Here is a 21,794-nt window from a genome sequence, read left to right as displayed (position 1 = left end):
TAGAGAGAAAGTCTCATAGCTTAGTTTCCGATTTCACACACGCACGCGCGAATATACATACACACGCACACATGGATCTCTAAAGTATGTCATTTGATCACAGGTAAGCAGAACCCCTCTCTCTTTATAAACACGCTTTCTTAGTTCAGAATTGGGTCAAACTCATGGAAGAATGTAGGTACAATACTATGATCTCATACGTAACTTTTTCCTTAAGAAAATTGGGTCAAAAGTCTGAATGGCCTCATTAAGAAAAATGTAGATCCCGCACACAAACTTTCTACACTTTCGCTGACATAGTTTGTTTCGCTTCAAGCTATCTAGATATGGTCGCTTTTATACGGAAGCATTTTTGTATGGCCTCGCCATGTGGTTAAAAAATATAAATACGATAATAAATTATACATATAAACAGAAATCTAGTTTTAATTTAAGCATGTAAATTGATGTCGATAAAGTTTTATAAAAAAATTGTATTAGATTTAGAAATTGAATTAATAATAAGAGTATATTAGAATTATAAACATAATTATAAATTTAATGCTATTTAATGAATTTGTACTTACGAAATGGCAAAGAATGTAGGAAACGATTCTTGGTAATGTATTATATAATAACAGGGGAAAAAAAGTGCAATAATAAAACAATCACCAAAAGTTTATACTGAATAGTTGTCCTAATATGATCACATTATAACTACAGCAAAATAGTTTAAATTATATTAAATAAAAATTTGTAATAAGATAATTACTATTTCTTTCTGAGAGAGCTTGCTATAAAAATTGTATCATTTTCATCTTTCGTCTGCTCTTTAATTCCATGCAATAGACGTTTGGTGGCGTCATCACAGTTAAAATATGGATTATATATTTAAATTATTTGAATTTGAAAATAATAAGATTATGAAAAATAGTCAGGTATATATGGCTAATATCAGAACAATTCGTTAAAAAAAAAAAAATCCTATACCTACATATAATAAAAGTATGAGAGATTTTTGTAAATTTTATTTTCCTAGAATTTCTGAATTATATTTTTTACATTTTCTGAATGCCAACTGAATTTTAATTAAATCCACTACTTGAGTTATTTTTAAATATCACACGTGCTTTGTTTTAAAAAACGCCAAACATTCTGTTACTGACTGAGGAGAGAGAGAGAGAGAGAGAGAGAGAGAGAGAGAGAGAGAGAGAGAGAGAGAGAGAGAGAGAGAGAGAGAGAGAGAGAGAGATGACCTTGGCAAAGCCTGCATTATACAGCAGTCTCCAATTTAGTGCCAGCGAATGTGTATCTCAAGACTGCCTCAGTTCACAACCGTCTTTTCCAAGGTCACTTGGTCAATTTTGTCCAGTCCTTGCCCTTGAGAGGAAAAGGGGTGTTCAGGGTCTCGCAGGTCGTCAACCTCATCTCTAACTCTGTTTTTCTTTTCCCTCCTTTCTTTCTTCTTGACCTTGGCGTTGTTCTTAGATACTTCTAAAGGACACCACCTTGCTGGCCGTATGCCTGAACATCCACTTGAGGATGCTAGAGGAATACTAAAAAATGCTTTCTAAAAACAAAAAATTCGGAATGTACGCATGTGATCCATCTTCAAATATAAAAATGGGAGAAAAATATCATCTGTCATTAATACTAGGATGGTATTGGATGTGGTCATAGAAATGAATGTCTTGTGTAGTTCATTGATTACTAGACTTCGATTTCTAATAAATCGAAAGTATTAATATCATCAGTAATCCACATTTAACATTCGTTGTTTATAACAATTCTCAAGACATGTTCATTCACATCATCATCATCATCATTGTAATTATATCCCAAAAAGTACAGTGGGCTGGTTTCAGCCAACACCACTATCCATGTTGGTTATTCCCATGTGTTATAGAATCTCTGCAATGAAATCGGTTGGCGAATAGCATTTTTTAAATTATCTGACCCATCTGAAATCAATTCGAAGCAAATGAGATCACGAGGAATTACTTTGTTACATTGCATACGATGTGCATATTCTCAATCCAATTAGAGACATGCGAGTATAATTTGTTGAGATAATCCTGTCAAACAATTGCCCACGATATTTTTCAAAGGGTTGAAATAGAACAGATAAGAACAAGAGGCCATACCGAGAAACTGTATAAAGGTTTATGAATAAGTAGATGAGGTTTTTGGGGTTTTTTTCGAGATGGGGGTGGAGCGAGTGCACATATAGTTGGACAAGTTTAAGACATGGTATAGTAGACATTGCGCATCTTAGAATCCGTTTCTTCAAGGCGTTATTCCTATATGAGTATTTTACTACAACAGATGGGGAGAAAGTCGATTCCTCAATTCCTCATATTCCAAGTTCGATTCCTGGGCATGAGGAACTAGAATCAAACCCAAGTTTTTTCACAACGTGGCATATTATTATTCTAGGGAAAAAAACCTAGTTTTTCTCCTAGTGTAATTCCAGATATGTTTTAGGGAAAAGATACAGAAAATTGAATATTTTCGAACTTGAAAAGATCCAGCTTTTCAAATTTCATACTTGTCTTAAAAACGTTTCGCGTTTTCCAAAAATTCCACAGTATATTTAATTATTAAATAAATATTTTTGAGTTTTTTATAATCACTAAAAGAGATTGATTCTGATCAAGTGAAAATACATCAAAGTGCTGAATTCTTTAACTAATAACAAAATATTGCTAATGACCTGCACTAAAAGCGAGACCCTCTTGTAAATTGTGATAACCTCAAGATTTCATCATAACCTGTGCACGTATAACATATACATAACCTTGAGATTCGTCTCAAATTATGTAGGTATTACGGAGTATTGAGTAATGATTAATATTTACATCAGTTTTGATAAAATGAAGTGAAATGACGAATGGTTTTTTTCATTTATAGTATTAAAATTCAAATAATGTTCTATTTATTATTCAAATGAATGCTAAATAAATAAAAATAAAAATACATCTATTCTTTAATCCTCGTTATCTAAAAATTAACACTTTAAGAATATCACAATGATACAGTTTCGTATTTGTTTATTTGCTCTTTTATTTTCTTCCCTCCCTCGTTTCACTCATCAAGTTTGAGTATTAAGATGAGTGTCATATATGAGTATCCTCAATTAATATGAGTAGAGATTTCCTAGTCAACTTGCACTCATACAATCACTAAAAATGAGACCGAGTCCATCCTTTCCACTGTCTTGAGTTTCACCTTTCTATTAATTTCTTCAAAGTAGTGGTAGATAGGTTATGGTGAAATCTTGGTTATCATAATTTACATATACAGTTTCGTTTTTAGTGCAGGTCATTTTCCAACCTTTTGTTGCCTCTTTCCATAGCACAAGGTTCCAAAATGGAATTACCATTCCTTCTTTATATACAATATATAAGATGTTGATTTTTAGAATTACGACCGAAACAACTAAATTTATGAGACCAGTGTATTACGTCTGTTAACTCCGTGTGTGTGTTTTCCTTTACCCAAATTGCTTGTTTTGTGGGATGAAAACCCCCAGTTTCTGGGAGAAATCCCCCCTGCCCACACTTTATTTGAGACCAGCTTATCATCTTCAAATGGAAAACTTTCCAACCTCAGGGCATCGTCGATACCAATATACATCTTTAGATTATGATGCAGTAATCTGCAATCGTCAGGAAGTTTCAATAAAACCATCGAAATCGTTCGAATGGTTGAAATTTATAAATTTATAAATAAATTTATAAAAAATATATCTTGAAAGATAATATAGTGTAATAATGGAACGAGTTGAAAATTATCAGCGTAGGTTTTGAATTCATTTCGAAAATATAAACTGTGTACGCTTTTAATTTCAGAGAGAAAACAAAGAGGATCTATATTTCTCTAAAGTCGTTTACTTCAATTTCATATTAAGTTGTCATTAACTCAATGATAGGATAAAACGATATAACCTTACGATCTTGGTGGTCAACTAACTTTCTCAAATAAATAATTATCTCTTTCCTGATACCATTTCCTTGTAGGTAAACGTCCTCTCCAAAGACCTGTTTGTGTCTGGTTGTAAAAACCATTGCGCTTCTGGAGAAATCTTTCTCTTCTTCCGTTTTCTTTTTTTGATTTTTTTCCCTAATCCATCCATATTCGAAATGAAGTTCAAGAGCAATATTGGATCACAGTTTTACCTCTAACTCTGTACTTCCGTGTTAGGAGAACGTCCTGTGAAGTGAAATATGTACGATTACCTTACGGCTCGTCAGTCACGTTGTTTGGGAGGTTCTTCCGGTTACCTTGTTGGCGGTAAACCCTCCCTTCCCCTTCACCTTCATCGGACATTGTATTCCCGACCTGTTTACCCACCGACTGTCCGACTGAGGCAGTTCTACAAGAAGAGGTCACAGACCTCATAGACAAAGGAAGGTTCCAGAAGTTGAAAGGTTGCAATGGTGTTAGTGAACTCTCGCTGGAGCATTTCTCGGTAACTAGATAATAGCACACACAGCATCGAGTGACATTCAAATATTCCCTAACTAATTACTAGATCGTAGTGAGAGTAAATTTGGCATAAATGCCAAATTTACTCTCACTACGGTCTAGTTTGAAAGTCAAATTTACTCATTAGAGTAAATTTGGCATTCAATACAAGTCTCACACACACACACACACACACACACACACACACACACACACACACACACACACACACACACACACACACACACACACCTAAGTTCTTCATCCTGAAAATTCCACTCGTAATATGATTACATCGGAATCAACTCCTTTTGATGAACAAAGAAGTGATTAACATTTTGGGATGACCAGATTGTTACCTTCCAGAAGTAAATAATTCGTTTCATAATGTCCAATTGTCACACCGACTCAGTCTCGGAGCAGTAATTTTATCTTTTAATTTCTTTTTATCTTTGAGATTTTAATTGGAACATTTTCAATATCACTCATAGCATTGAGTGCATAGGAAGTGAAGTTGAAGGAAGCAATTATCCCTTGAGGTTATATGAAAATAGAGATGGTACACCTTTCCCCACGATATCCACCCACACCAGCAGGTGGCGCATTTCTGAGAACTACATTGTTCTTGGTTTCGTAAGTAAAACAAACAACGGAAGGCTTAGGTTCCGTGAACCTTGGGCAGAGACGGGAAAACATGCGCAGTGCAATGACTCTTCGCTGACGCATATACTCGGCACACTTGATATTGATCCACGCATACCCTACATCAGAGTACGTCTGCCGAGTCGCGTGCTTCGGACAACTGCAAGAGGAGCAGAGGGTGAACGGCTGCACGGTTACGTGACACACTGGCAAACTGTAACAACCCTCGCACGCGTTAAATTATCGGTCATTGAACTCTCGGCTCGAGGTCTTGCAGACACTAGGGGCGGAGCATTCAGACGCCATTGACCAATCGGCGTTCGCTTTACAGCGACGCAACTCCTGTGTCGTGGTGTGCGGTTGGTACTTCGTTTCTTTCTTCATTCTGGGTGGACGGAACCAAAAATAATCGCAAAATAATAACGTGAACTTGTACGCCGAAAGAGAACTGCCCCCCTTTCTCTAAGGCAAACCATTCAGGCTTGGCTGTGCAATGTAGCCTGCAGTACCGGTTTCTGCCGCTACACCTGACTAACGCCCGTGGCCTAGCCCGCGTTGAACTTAACAGCCTGACAAACCACTTTCGCCGTCACTTGGAACCTTGAAACAGAGTCGGTAACGTGGGTCGCTCCCAACTCGTGTGTACCTACCTTAGACGTGTGATCTTTGCCTATCAACTTAGCTAACGCTGCAAGAAGACACAGTGATTCACGTGGAAGAATTTTTTGGGTTTAATGGTAATACAGTGGTTGGATGGCTAATATTCTAACTTTCACTCATGTAAGGCCCAATAGTTGTTTCCTTAAATTTGTTAGTAGACAGTGATAACTGAAGTATTTCTCCAGAGGAAGTGAGTGATCATCATGATACTCAGCGAGAAGGATCTTCAGCTTCTTAATTCCCTGCCAGCTCCAGAACCTGACTCGGATAAGAGAGACAATGATCTAAAAATAGGTGAATATATGTCTTATTTTATGTGTCTTGCTATATCGATTTCTGCTGATTTATACGAAATTAGAAGATATGTGTACTAAAAATTAATGTAATAACTGCTTTCACTCTCTTTTAAATTTAAGTACACTACGCTTTCGCCTAAGTGTAGATATATACTGTTTATTACATTATATTAATCTGCCTATCTTCGTTTACTATCTAAAACTAGCTGAGAAAATGTGTTTTTATATCGATATCAAAACCATTGACACTTTAACGATTTTAAAAAATAATGCTTCAAACTTAAATTTAATATTGTTGCGTAATTACTTTTCGCGCTATTCGATGTATCTAAAATTATTATCTGCTCTAAATATATATTTAGATATCCAGAAAGAAGTAACATTTTGTTCCATGTGTTGTGTTAGTGTTTGGTAGTGTGCGATGGAGTCCTTCGCGCCATCTGGTGTAATGAATGAGTCCCAAGCTTACCCAGGAACTAAGGTGATATTTTTATATGCACGCGTGAGCTGCTGCTATACTACCATGGTCAAGGAGTTTCTATAAAACGATGGAATAATATTTCAGTGTTTTCTCTTTATGACAATCTCGTTTAGTGCTTCTCGAATATCTAGGAAGCCATGTTTGGCCTAGCACGCATACACAGAGCATCATTCCCTGTGTGTGTATGTGTGTCCCCCTACTTTCCTTCCCCGTCTCGCTCTCCACCCCTAACGATGCGCGAACAACAGTCTGCCGGCGTCAAGGTCAACGGCCGGATATAACATGCACGGCATGGCGACGGAATGGGAGAGGGCGACCTGCTGAAAGGCTCGCCATTCCCAAGATGCGATACGGAGCAGTTTGAACTGGAGGGTCCAAAGATTATTTTTTGTCTGAGGGAGCAGTGACCGCACTCCAGATAACGCAGTGGGTCAATCACCCAATGTGTGTGTATTTACATGCACAGATATATGCTGAATATATACGAACCTTGTGTGCATATTTCATATTGTGTAAATAATAATATTATTAAAATATTTCATCACGTCATATAATAAAACAATAATATTACATTCACACTAATTCAAAAACAAATATTATGAGGTGTGATATACAATAATATTAAAACTAACTTGAAAATAATAATGTTATTTTAATATTTTTTTATCCATCGGCTATGCTTTTTATAAAAAATTAGCATATTCAATTTTTATTAATGTACTGTTTTTGACTGATATATGATTATAATATTAATCATGGAAAATGGCATTCACGTTAATATAATCCCAAGATATTGATATAGTGTAACTGCAAATCCTATTAATACAAATTTGGAATTCAAAGATAGATTTTTTTTTTCTTTCGTACAGAAGACATTATTTTACAATTAAGAACACTTTTACTTCTTTGAGTACAATGAACCCATGAATAAATAAAAAAATAAATAAATAAAATAAAGAAGAAATAAAATATTAGAATAAATGCTTTCTTTTAAAATAAGTAGGAATATCCTGTAGTAGATACTGTTGTTTTATGAAGATTTTTAAATTTCTGATTTTATACACACACGTATTTTAGGAAAAGTCGCTAGTTTCATCTTTTCTTTTATTAGACAAGATAATATATTCTTCAGGAAAGTGAACAATATGATTTATCTTTCCTTGCGTGTTTGCTATGGCGATTTAGGAAAAGATTTCCTGAAACTTTCAATAAACAATTTATCTAAAGATAAAAAAACCTGTCTCGTTTTTGTTCTCATTTCTCCCTCATTGTTTTTCTTTTGTATTTTCCGGGTATCTTTACACAGTATTCTTTTTAGTCCCTTTTCTTCTCTTTCTTTGCAAACACATGCATGCACATTAGTTTCAAAAAAGTATCTATTTTATCTATTCAAAAAGTTCTTGACTGTATTTCAGAAATAAAGAACTTACAATTTTTTTCACAGATTTACATATTTAATGACTTAAACACAGCCAGCTCTAACAATGAAATTAACAAATTTATCAGACGAAAATAATTAGAAACTAATTAAACCTGAAATATTAAAAATAAATTCCAACTCTAGGTTTAAATTAATCTTTCAGTGAACAAAATGAACATTAATAGCAACAGTATCAAGCGTCATAAATTTATGAAACAGTTTCTCTGTTATTTTGTTAAATATTCAGAAGAATATTTCAATATACTGCATAATATATAATGTATAAAGTATATATAGTTCATATACTCTATTTAATATCTATAAAATGATAAGAAAAGGTTTCTTTAAGACTTAAAATATCTTGCACTATGGAAATATTGAAGTACATTTTGTAGACTAACTCCCACTTTTCATTTTATTTAAATCACTGAACTCAAAAGAGAAATAATGTTGCTGCTGATATTAAAAGCTTAATTGTCTTTGACTCCTTTCGAATTAAAATTTCTGTCTATATTGACTACAGATTTGGAGAAGTCTGGCTTATCGCTTTTTTTTTTTTTTTTTTAATTACAGAGTTCGATGGCACAACGGTTTTGTGTAGGGTATGTGGGGACAAAGCTAGTGGATTTCATTATGGAGTTCATTCCTGTGAAGGGTGCAAGGTAAGATCATTTTTAAATGAGATAACATAATAATAATAAGGAGAATAAAAAAAGGCAAAGAGCGGAAATATATTTTATTTCCGCTCTTTGCCTATCTTTAAAAATGTGTCAGATTGTGAATAAAAGTTAAAGATGTGTCAGATTGTGAATTTAGAAATAACATGCTCAAAAAAATAAGCCATGCTTTGCGCATAGTTGACAAATGGAACTATATGATGCAGATTCAAATCAGATAGAACCATTTAAATGGGATAGTTCATTTTCTAAACTTTTTTTGGTGGAAAAAAAGTTCGTAATGTGTTGAAATTTGAATTGGATAAAGGCACACAGAGAGAAAGAGAGAGAGCATATAATGAGCAAAAAATATGGCTGGAGAATATGTAAAAAAGTAGTTTAGTCGCTAAGCTAAAATATTGATAGAATTTGATGTAATATTTTTCCATTTGATATATAGATGATTGTTATTGCCTGATGTGGCTTAAAATGGAAGAAAAAAAAGCTATATTTGGTCTCTAAGCAAGGATTCAGATTATATAATTTTTGCTATATACACGGCTAATGTGCTATAAATTTATATAAAACCTTTCATTGGAGAAATTATCAAAAAATAAAAGTGGTAAATTTTAAGGATTTTTTCCCCACTGATTCTGTGTAATACTTTCGCAATTTGCATATTTACGTATGTATTATGCAATGTTTGTAACCTGAGTTACAAACTCTTCAGGAAGTTCACTAAAGGCCATTACTCCCTTTTTTATCCATAAAGGATGATTGTTCATAATTAACATTATTAGAAGAACGACAAATAGATATTATCTATTTGTTTATTATATTAGCATTTGTCTTTTTTCACTTAAACGAAAGATTCATTCTCAAAATTTATTCGTATAAACAAATGACAATAGGTTTTCCAGTAGGGCAAAAAATAGACTTGTATTTTTCAAGGGCGACAAATTCCTCAAGTTGTTTCGTTACCTAGGTAATGCACGTGACGCAGAAAACTTGACTACAAAGTGGAACCAGTTTCTGTTTTGTTTTTTTTTTCCCTAACAAGAGATACTGAAGTTTGCCCTTGAAAATGTGTTTCAGTAGATGCGGGGTGAATGACCACATTATGTTACGTGTGTAGCACACCTGGAAGACGCTGGCAGCTTGCCAACACGAACCATCCAAGAAGTCAATGACCGACGCTGGATCTCATCACTTCCACCTCACCTTGTATTTCCTTACGAACCTATATGCACATTTCCCTGAATTCCACGGCTGCTTCAACCTGTTTTATCAGCCTAGAGCTGCTTTGAGGAGGTAAACGACATTATAGTGAGGGGCATCCCGATTGGTCAATGCCCTTGAACCTAGGAAAGTGATTGGTCAGGAAGAACTTGTTGCATATCAAGTTCAGGGTTAATCTAAACAGAGTTCAATAACCTAACGAAGTGTTGGTTCCGTCGTGTGTGTGTGTATGTTTGTAAACCATTGAGGGTTAACCAGCACGCAAGATTTAAATGGTTACTACAAACTGGTAAGCTTATATTTATATCTTAACTTGGGCAATATAATTTGATCTTTATTTATCTACTTCGACAATATTCTTCTTAAATGGTAGCTAAATGTAAATGTTTGTCCTAGAAGTTTGAATTTTTAAATGTTGTCAAAGAAGGTATATTCTTGTACAGAAAAAGTCTATGTTAAATATTAGGAATCTTACCTACTATAAGTTTAACCTCCCCTTAAAGTCAAATAAACAATATTTCAGAATTTTCGATCGAAAAACATAGTAAATGCACTGAATTTTATAAAATATTAAATAAAAAAAATTAAAAAAAACCGTGCCAAGAATCTCGGAGTTCAATGACCTCATAAGTACTCGGTTGCTATGACACGTGATGGATGAACACAACAGCATAGACTTGTTTCGCAAACTGCTTATTATATTTTACTAGATTGTTATGAATAGAAGACAGAATCTGTGTAAACCTATATATACGCATTTGTACAGAGTTATGTGATAATAATTAAGTTGCTGTACAAAATTAATATTTATGGAATCATGAACTCTCGGCATCTTTGTTAAATACTTATTCGTAATAAAAAACCGCTTTATAAACAGTTATGACTGACGCAGAAAAATATACTGTTTTTGGTATCATGCTTACGAATTTAGATTTTAACTCAAAAGGAGAATTATAACTGATAAATTATAGTTTTGCGTTATCAAAAATAAATAATACATAAATCTAAAAATAAACTTGAATTTGCTGCTTATATTGAAGAATATAATTATCTGCTGGTAAATATTCATTGTGTTATAACGTTGATTTATATATAAAATGTAAAATTGAGTGAAATATAAAATTTTGAAATATCGTTTGTTTTAAATTCAGAAAGGTTATGATTAAAACTACTATTTTAAAATGTTTTTTTCTAATAGCGGTATTGATTTTTTCGTTAAAATTTCATATGTATGTCTATTTAATGCGTTTTCGACTCTCCTGGCATAAAAACATGAGTAAAATGAATAAATATAGAACTAAATGCTACGTATTCTATTGCATTTGCCATTTTGTTTATGCTGTAAATACATTCATTTTATTTACGTTAAATTGGTGACACAAATAAGATAAATGATAAAAGTTTATACAGTTAAATAAAAATGAAAACGATGTAAAATAAATGTATGAATAAATCCAGTGTTAACTATGATTATAAAAATTACAAAACTGAATCATTCTTTTTTTTGAAACAGATTGCATACTATTCTAGCATAATTATCATAGCTCACTTTTAAAATGTTTAATTTCCCGTTTAATTGTACTATTCTTGTATAAGCGAAATTCTTTTAATTAATGCTTATTTTCTATATTTATCCATTACACGTTTCAATTTTGTGTAAATGATAATCTTAATAATACGCCACTGCGTAACGTAATTTTATTGTAAACGACGCCAAAAGCAAGCGAATGAAAATCGTTGATCGTCTGCAGTTTCATAAAATCCTTTTCACAAAGCAAATCTTTGAATTACAGAATCCTTTTGAATGACCATTTCACCTACGGTATTAAATCATTCTTCTGTTACAGAAAAAAAAGGGCTTCGTCTATAGTCTGACGTAATAAGGTCCACCGGGGGCCGGCCATTTGGTCTTAAAATCAACCAAGCTGTCACTTATTACCTGCTAACCTCGTTGGCAGTCGGAGCAATCCGATCAGCCAATCGGAAGTTAACACACACAGTACCTTTACGCCTAGCGACATTCTTTCTTGGGTTCATCGTACTCTGTTGACCTAACTTTTAGGGCATTAGGGTCAACGACCTGAAGAGCTCGTGCTACTTCCCCCCTGAGGCCTCTTCCGTTATACTTCTACAGTGTGTAAATTGCGGAACTAGTGAGGGGATAAGCGTTGAACTTGAATATGGCTGCAATTTCCTGACGTCATGGACTACTTTTACTTTCGAGGAAACTGTGTCATCGCGCGCCCGGTCAACGACCTGTCCTCACTGTAAAGGGGCGTGATCAAATGCGCGCGCGCGTGTATGTACTTTTCGTAATATCACTTCCCTTAACGAATTCGTACAGGAGAAACTGCTGAACATCACCAAAGAATGACCTAAATAGTCCCTTTATTTGCCAGTACGTCTTGGTGCCTTAGTTTAACTTTAGTCGCATCAAGCCGCTCGGGGGGAAATTGTCGTCGGAAGCCAGAGCTGCCGATTCAACCGAAATTTGATTATTATTATTTTTTTAAATAATCTATATAAATTTAATACGCAGTTTCAATTTATCAGTGTAGTAGTGTTTTAATGATTACGAAACGCCACTCTAGCAAGATTATGTGATGGTTAAACTTCAACTGGAACATTCCCTCTGTTTTCTACAGGGTTTCTTTAGACGCAGTATTCAACAGAAGATTCAATACAGACCGTGTACTAAGAATCAGCAATGTTCCATTCTACGGATTAACAGAAATCGTTGTCAGTACTGTCGATTAAAAAAGTGTATCGCTGTAGGCATGTCCCGAGATGGTAAGTGTTTTGAAATTTATCAAATTATCAGCTTTATCAGTTAATTTAATGTACTAGTTCTATAAAGCGTGTGACGTATGCAATAAGAGTAATTTTCTTTTGGGTTTATTTGTTTTAAATATAATAAAGAATAGCGTGAGATGCAATTGCTTCATTCGCGTGTTTAGCACTGGATTCGATGAATTATGTAACGCATTCTTCACTATACACATGCGCAGAATAAGTCATTGCTTTATTAGTCAAGTAATGGAAATTCCAGATTGCTACGATATAAATATTCTTCAGATAAAGCTTATTAATAAAAATAAACTGCTAATTTCGAATCTAAAGGGTATCCAATAATTGATTTTTATCTTGTAATAAAAATCCTAAATATAAAATTTCCTTAGTGATGGTCAGTTGTGTGTGTGTGTGTTGAGCAAAACTAATAAAAATGAAGAATAAAACAAACAAGTAAATATTTAATGAACAAAATGTTGTCATTTTAATTTCAATTTTAGTTTATATAATATATTGCAGATATTTTTCTCTGGTGTGTTTTTTAAACATGTTAATCCTGATCAAATATTTAAGACATTGACTGATTCAGAATTAATAAAATCTTCTTAATTATGTTTAAAGATTCTGACTGTGTAAATAAATATTTATAAACTAGGAGTATGCTTATATTAAATGGATATATATATATATATATATATATATATCCGAGAGGTATATATATATATATATATATATATATATATATATATCCAATAATTGATTTTTATCTTGTAATAAAAATCCTAAATATAAAATATAAAAAAGACTAAAAATTGCTACTGGGATTTTCAAATGAAATTTCAAATACGTACATTTTTGTAACATTCCGAAGTTAAATACTAGAGTGTACTTTTTTATATAATGGTTAAATAAATTGTGAATAAATCTGACATTTGTGCAAGTTTATTATTATTAGATACTTCCTTTATTGTTGAAAACCTTTTGGATGTACTGTACTTTTAACTTAAGCTTTTTTTTTTTTTTAAGTTATTTTCGGATTATATGCCAGCAGTTATCAAAATCAGTAATTACTCATATATTCGCAATCGGATGTGATTATTTATTTATTTACTGATAAAAATTAATCTTTTTTTAAAAAGAAGTTAGTTCGTATCTATTATTATTTGTATAATTATAAATAACTAAATTAGAATCTAGTTATAACTAGATTCTAATTTATATATACTATAATCAGTGCCGTAATAATCGGTGCATAGGTTAAGGGCCCAGAACGAAGGGGACCCTGAAATGGGGGTATCAAAAATAATCAGTATTACATTTTCATTTTCAAAATTAAAATTTTGCCGCTGTGTGGGCCGATTCCATAACTTTTTTGGTTAAAGTTAATAATTAACCTACCAATAAAAATCAACTATTAATAACTATTGGTGCAGTAAAATTTTAACGTTACTCAAAAACGTTACAGAATTTCTATTTCTATCGTATTTGTGTTTTTTTTTTTTTTTTTCAAAAAAAAAGTGGGGGGGGGGAACAAAAATAAAATCTTGCACAGGGCCCATGAAAACTAGTTATGGCACTGACTATCACATCTTCATTGACGTTATGGTAGTTGTATAAAAGTTATATAAAATATAATTACAAAGCTTATTTGGGGTTGAGGGAGATACATTGCAACAGTGATGAAGAAAAACTCAGGGAATGACTGTAGATAGTAACTAATGGAGATATAGATGTTGTGATCTGTTGGTGGATAAGACCCTGATATGGCTACAGGTAGACTACTGCATACAAATCTGGTGGCCTGAATTTCAAAAGGGTGAAGAAATTTTGGAGAGACATGTTAACAGATTTGGTACAGGAAATGGGGAATGTTGAATATGAGGATAAATTGAAAGGCATTTAACAGATGGACGTTGGGAAGATTTTCCAAAGGGTATAATAAGGAGAACGAGGCTATGAATGGAAGTTGGTGAACAAGGAAGCGGTTTTTTTTTATCTGCATCGAAAGTGGAATGCATTGCCTGAGAGGATGGTGAGAGCGTACATGGCGAATGAGTTTGAAGAGAATTTATAATATGATAGAATTTCTGTTGCCATGTCAATTCCACAGAGGTTCTGTGATTGTGATGACAATAATAATATAATGATATTGTTCTCTTTTAAGTTGATCGAGTCGCGCCTCTACTTTGTAGCGAAATGAATATTATTTATTTATTATAAATATTAGTAATCAAAACATAATGCAGAACCTTTTGTTCTTTTTTTTCGAAACAGGACAATGTTTCATCATTTCATGTTATCAAATGTACGCATTAGTGGTATTTATTCACGTTAATTATACGTTTTGGTTTATGTCTCAATAACTGAATTAAATGATAAATAAATTTTTAAAGAGAAAGATATATTCTCATATTAAATGACATCCCGATTTCTTATTATACACACAATTGTATCATCAATTAAATCTACTTGGTTAATAAAAAAACAATTGGAATATTGTTTACATAATGCTGTAATATTAGAATTACCCATTCTTGAAAAATGCCTAACTTACGTAAAAATGTTAAGCCGTAATAAGATAATACTATCATGAGAATATTCTCCTTGCATAGAGAAAAAATACAAGCATAAAAGAAATTCATCTTTTTCAGGATTATTTTTTTACGTTCAACATTTTCAATTTTAGGTGATTATCTGTAAGTGCTTATTAGGAAAAAAAAAACTTTCCTTGACAATAAGTTACTTACTCAATCATCTGAAACCGGAGATTACAAAACTGACCTTTCTTTCATGGCTGCTTTTTTTTTTTTTTTCTCGTATGCTTTTACTAGTTCAAGTATTAGTGGATTTTAAAGAACATGCGTAAATTCCAACTGCTTTCATTTCGATATCACCAAATGCGTTTATTAAAAACACTCATGTAATCATTAGTTATATGCAAAAAAAAAAAAAAAAAAAAAAAAACTTTTTTATTTATTTTTTTATCAAGCAGATCTTTTTCTAATTCTACATATCTAGTGTATTAGATATGTAGAATTATTTTGGTAGTTATATATCTCAACGCGCTTCTGTTTAGGTAATCTATTTAATTACTGAAATAATATGGCATCTCATAATTCAGCAATGCCATATTCAACAGGGCTACATTTTCTAAGAAATGTTTAGGAATGCATATGTTGAATAAATTTTTTTTTAACGCCAAAATACCATGCTCAAAAAAAAAAAAAAAAAAAAAAAAAAAAAAAAAAAAAAAAAAAAAAACATGCCTCAAAGCGTCAGATAAATAGCATGGAATTTCCTATTTTCTTGGATTACAAAATATTGATTCTCAATAATAATTCTACAAACCTTTAGAAATCATTTCAGATTTGAATTTTAAGGCTTCAATCACTATGCATATATTTTTGAACATAATTGTTAATTATAGTAAACGGATATAATAAAACTTTTATTATTATTTATATGTTAATAAATGGTAGGAAAACCCAACTTTCCCGTAAAACGAACTCTAATTATAATGAAAATTGAACGCAGCTTTTTTTTTTTCCATTGGTGAATGATAAATAAATTACTCCAAATTTGGAAAAATGAAACCTATAAGTCATGTAAATTATGAATTAAATAAATTCTGTTTAGTTCTGTCTTATAAAAAATTTAAGAAAGTAATTAATTTGTTTATTCTGATGGAGTGTCAATGTTAATGAAATTCGTAATCTTAATCCTAGGACTGAAAAGTAAAATACTGCCAAACTTGGTCTTATAATTCCCTTCTAAATTTAAGATATTTAAAAATTTTTATCTCAATATTAATATTGTATTTATAAGTATTGCTTTTTTAATAAAATCTCTGGCAATATATTAATGTTAAGCTTGCGGGGAGGTTTTTTTTTTTTTTTAATGATTCTTGTCATAAATTAACATTTATTTGTTCGAATTTAATATCTGACGATGGAGACTGAAATCAAATAACTTGATTTCTAAAACAAATCAAATATATTTCTTTGTTTACATCGCATACTTCCGCATGCTTTACCCAAGGTTGACTATTTTTTTATTGGCCTGATTTAACTCTTTCTTGCTTGCTCAATTCTAGATGTATACCATTTATAGCCGTTTTAGGTCATATCACTCAAAGCTGCCAGAGGGCGGTGTTGCAGTTTAGCATAGCCCGAATTCCACATATTACAAAAATATTGGTGAATGCATTCCGGTAACTGTGATTTGTAGAACAGGCTCAAAAAGTTTATCAAAAGCTTGCTGTTTTCATACAAAAGCAAGTATCACTTTCCACTTACCATACGTTCATGTTATATGAAATATACGTCGACACTGTTAGTAAAAATAACATAAATATATAATTTTTGTTTATCGTTTTATTCAAATGTTGTTTAATTGTTTTCTCTTTAAAAAAAAAAAAATATTAGCTTATTATAATTCATGATAGATGGCAGCACTCCCACCTTTTTGTACAAATTATACATGTGCATGCTATCTATCGCCTACGCTATTTCCCAATTGTGATCTTGTTTACATGGTACTTTCAAGGTTAAACTTCACGTACTGGGGATTCGATTGCGTCATGTTCGCAGGTGACGGGCCGCATTGAGAAACCACAATTTTGAGATAAAGCACTTGAATGATCCTAGATATATTGAAATTTCAGTTACATTGACGTCTTGTGATGGGTAAATATTTAAACAAGAAATTATTATTGGGGGATATGTACATATACATATCCGTATATCAGCAGATAAAGTAGGAATATGAATTCTGTTTTCCTGAAAAGCACTTCCTGCTTCTTTTTTATATGATATGATATATGATTATATGATAATTACATGCTGACGGTGGAAAATAAAAAATGGACAGAAGAGATTGGCAAATCATTTAGTTTTGGAAAGAGCGACAAATATTAGGGGGGGGGGGAACAAACGAGATATGCTTATTAGTTTTTAGTATTTTGTGTTTTATCAATATAATTACCTTTAATTTTTCATGATTTTTTTTATTTTATAATAAAAACAAAACACAATAGACAAAGTTTATCGTTACAGAAACTATAAAGAATTCATTAATAATTTGTAAATTTCATTAGTAACTACAGTATGACATTGATGTGAGAGATTGGATCGTTTCCGACAATGCATGAGAGGCATGGAATAATAGATGTTGTCTAACTGCAGTAGCGTCATTTAGCATAAGCAAAAAACGCAAAGCTTCCGTATCCCGAACTTAGAGCAGTGCCGTAGCTCGATATTTTTGTCTGGGGAATAATGCTAATTATGGGTTTCCCTCAAAATTTTTATTTCTGATAAGAAATACTACATGCTTTCCATTTGAAAAATGTTTTTTTTTAAATCATTATTTAGAGTTTTTTTCAAAAACAATATACTAACAAATGGCTTAGACAGCACCAGAGTTTACAAATCGTGGGAGGTTTTAAAGGGTCTCGAAAACCATTTGTTTCTAGACTTCATATTTGAAGTTACGCCATGTTTATGATATGTGTATCAAAATTATTGATCTTTCTTTTTTTTTTTTTTTTTTTTGTCAGACGGTCAGACTAATGAAACGCAGCAATTTACTTTATTCACCTTCTTTTAGCCAAATATATTTTATATGATGAAATGCGGTACAGCCATATTTTACGGGTTTTTTTTTTTCCCTAAAAATGAAATCACATATTTAGCGACTAATTTATTGAAATCAAATCATTTTTTTATATATTATTACGCCACCTGGAGAAATCTAAGCACTTATAAAACAATATAACCGAATAATTATAAGTCCAAACTCTTTGAATTATCTGCCGAAGAAAATATCTTGAGTTATCCCACCACTGTAGATATTCCGAACAAGAATTCGTTTCGAATTTCTGTTATTACCTGCTGGTCAAAGAAGGTCGCCAATCGATCGAGACGACATGAGCGATAAGCTACGTACGGTTAACCAACAGTTCTCTGCTCGTGGAGGACAAGGCCACGCGCCCGACGTGTTTACGAGTAGAGTGTTGCAAGGGGCTGCCTCCACGTGTAGCAGTATTGATCCGCTGACGCCACTTTCAAGAACTGTTGGAAGCTATCCCACACTCGCATACAGCAAAGCTATTCTCGTCGTCATTTCTTCAGACCATCCGGTTTTAGCTAAGTTTGGCGAACGACAACTTTTGCTTCTCCGCTCTCAAAAACCAGTAGTATTTTTCCATTAAACGTCCGCAAGGTGGCGCTTGATCAATGTGTAGCGACAAAGGTACGCAAGAGTGTGGTTGAAGGTCAGTTGAAAGTAGGTCGTCGAAAGGAAACAAGTTCAAGGACACGTCATTTCGATCAGTCACGTCTGCTGTTTGCCTGGAACTACCACCCAAGTCCCAAGTAACTACGACACAGAAGTGCGCACTCCGCCAACGTCGAGCTATCGAGCCTATCATGTGACGAACATTCATAGAAGTGTTTACCGGACCTATTGCAGGCGTGTGGTGCCATCGGAGCTTTCAGAAGTAGGCGATGTAGCAGGAAGAGCGGTGTGATCCGCTAAACAGTGACATTTTGTGTTCCTGACAGACCAAATAACTAATTGAACACGAACTTATCTCGGCTGTACCCAAAAGAAAATGACAAGCATTTTAAGCAGACTTTTGACCGGCAGTCAACCTTGGCAATCGCCTTATCCCATTCCAAGTTCACGGAACTCTGATCATGCTACTTCAAATAGCGGAAGTACACGGTCAAGCAGAAAGAACTCGAATGAGAGTAAGTTTTTTTTTTTTTTTTTTAATTTTTGTGACATTTTTGGATTGTCATTTACAATTTAAAATGAATAATTAAATTTCGTTACAAATATATCTCTATGATGGAACCCTAAGGGATCTGCTTTGTAACAATATTCGTCCCTATTGAAACCCAGTAGGAATTAAATTCGCTCGTCTGATTATTGGCCGAAATTCCAGAAATATGTCACCATATTAATTATATATTTATTTCATCTGATTCTGTTTTACTTGTTCATCTCTGAATAAACTAGAATTATTATTTTTTAAAATATTTATCTATTCAAAGATCAAAGATAAAACTATTAATATTAAACAAAATAACAGGTTTTTAAAATCGTAATATTTAAGAACCAAGTGACAATGATTATATGTATTACACCTACTTTAAGTAGCACACGGCCGGCGCTTTAGTTATTTGCTTGTAACCTGAGCTTGTCTTGCCCCGGGATAGCATGTGAGAAGAGTACAGGCAGAACCCGGAAGTAAGATCGAATCAGATAAAAGTTAGAAAGTAGTATATCATCATCACTCACTAAAACAATAAAATGGAAAAAAAAAATAAAAAAAAATACTATCGTTCAGTATATCTGAAATAAATATACGGTTCATATAATGGGACGTATAACAGCTTTAAAAATATCAAAAAAAAAAGTATTTCGTCATTTGAAAAGCAGCAGGTAATAAAGATGGCTTTTATCGTTTTGCTGGTATTGGCTATATTTTTAATTTATAAAATGAAATGGACATGAAAATACGAAAACAACTGAACAAAAAAAAAAAATGAAAATGATAAAAAATACAAAGTTGATTCTGTATCACCTAAGAATTTATTTTAGGTGATAAAATAAATTCTTAGGTGATACAGAATCAACTTTGTATTTTTTATCATTTTCATTTATTTTTTTTTGTTCAGTTGTTTTCGTATTTCCATGTCCATTTCATTTTATAAATTGAAAAGCTATTTATACCTACGTAGTAATTGTCTGTATTATATTCTGTCATAATTCGAACTAAAAAAAAAAAAAATTCGACTGGTTTTAACCATATCTTAATATATTAGTAATTTCATATTGTTCACAAATGAATTTTTTTTTGAACATTAGAAACCAATATTTTCTAAATAACTTATAAACGTTATCTTTTAATTTTTACCCAACACAGGAAGTATAAATCTTTTACCATAATGATTGTTAATGGAGAATATAAGATAGAGCAAAAAAACTCTCTTTAACAAGGTGAAAAATCATCTCGGTTTCTTTCGTACAAAAAGAGATAAGGCATAAAATTGCTGCATGTGGCGAAGGAGGAGCCAAAACGGGTGACTACATCTGTACAGTAGTCTGTGTGTTATGTGATGTACTTTGGTGAGGAGCCAAGAGGAACTCTTGTTCCGGCACTAAACAAAACATAAAAATTAGATCCGGCATGGGCTCCTCAGATGAAAACTTGTATCTGCACTGCTAAAGACGCCAAACTTTCCCCAAATAAATTGTAAATGTTTAATTACTAACAATATCTGTAAGATTTGGTTTAGAAGTTTTTTTTTGAGTGATAATGAACTTTGATTTTCAAATCTTATATTTCACTCCCTTTGTCATTGTTCTTTTCTTTAGCTGTGCGATTTGGGCGGGTGCCGAAGCGCGAGAAGGCTAAGATCCTTGCTGCCATGCAGAAGGTCAACGCCTGCTCCCAGGAGAAAGCTCTGGCTGCAGAGTTGGAAGATGAGATGAAGATACTGATCACCATAATACAGGCCCACGAGGAAACTTGTGACTATACCAAAGACAAAATTGTCCCTTTGATAGAGCGATCTCGGACTCAACCATGTTACACCCAATGTCCTCCGCAACTGGTAAGTTTCAATGTCCATTTCTTGGTAATAACGCATTTATATATATATATATATATATATATATACAGAACTTAATAGTAAACTCGGATGTAATCATATTTGTGTTTTTAATTTATTATTGGCATGATAAGATGCATCTAATAATTACTACTTCGATTTCAAAAAAGTTATAAAGGGAGAATGTGTATACGATTCCTGTTCAAGAATTAAATGAACTTCCTTAGAATTATTGAGTTTAATTTGATGAGACAGGTGGGATGTTTCTTTATTATTATTATTATTATCACAAAAATCGCATTTATATCTGTTATTCTTAACAGATAACGAATATAAAATTCCCGAAAAAACAAATATTGATTTCCTCTTCAAGGAGAAGAAAGCACGAAAAAATCGCCAGCACTCTAAATTTTTTTTTTTGCTCATATCCAATTGGTATTATTTAGTAACTAGGCCACGTTAAAGCCATGGCAACCGAAAATTCCAGTAATTATATCATCTGCGTCATATTTCATAGTCTCTGATACAAGCCGTTCGTGATATCGA

At 32.7% G+C, this 21,794-nt stretch overlaps 1 protein-coding gene across 2 annotated transcripts in view; it reads left to right on the top strand.

Moving 5' to 3' along the window:
- Positions 1 to 21,794, top strand: part of Eip75B (Ecdysone-induced protein 75B) — an 82,382-nt gene that overhangs the window by 54,352 nt on the left and 6,236 nt on the right. Inside the window, exons 2-5 of one of the 2 annotated variants that reach the window (XM_090395441.1) lie at positions 5,904 to 6,042; positions 8,519 to 8,607; positions 12,486 to 12,630; positions 21,013 to 21,251. In XM_090395441.1, the coding sequence (XP_090251567.1) occupies positions 5,952 to 6,042; positions 8,519 to 8,607; positions 12,486 to 12,630; positions 21,013 to 21,251 (564 nt within the window). In that variant the 5' untranslated portion in view covers positions 5,904 to 5,951. Of the gene's footprint in view, positions 1 to 5,903; positions 6,043 to 8,518; positions 8,608 to 12,485; positions 12,631 to 18,642; positions 19,380 to 21,012; positions 21,252 to 21,794 lie in introns of those variants that run through there. The other variant, XM_090395442.1, reaches the window with a different exon arrangement.

Source organism: Typopeltis vanoorti, chromosome 7, assembly GCF_054136105.1.
Source record: "Typopeltis vanoorti isolate ZY-2024b chromosome 7, IOZ_Tvanoo_1.0, whole genome shotgun sequence".
In the NCBI taxonomy this organism is placed as follows: Eukaryota; Metazoa; Arthropoda; class Arachnida; order Uropygi; family Thelyphonidae; genus Typopeltis; species Typopeltis vanoorti.
The sequence above is the reverse complement of the archived record's forward strand: the minus strand, read 5'-3'. Positions and strand labels throughout refer to the sequence as shown.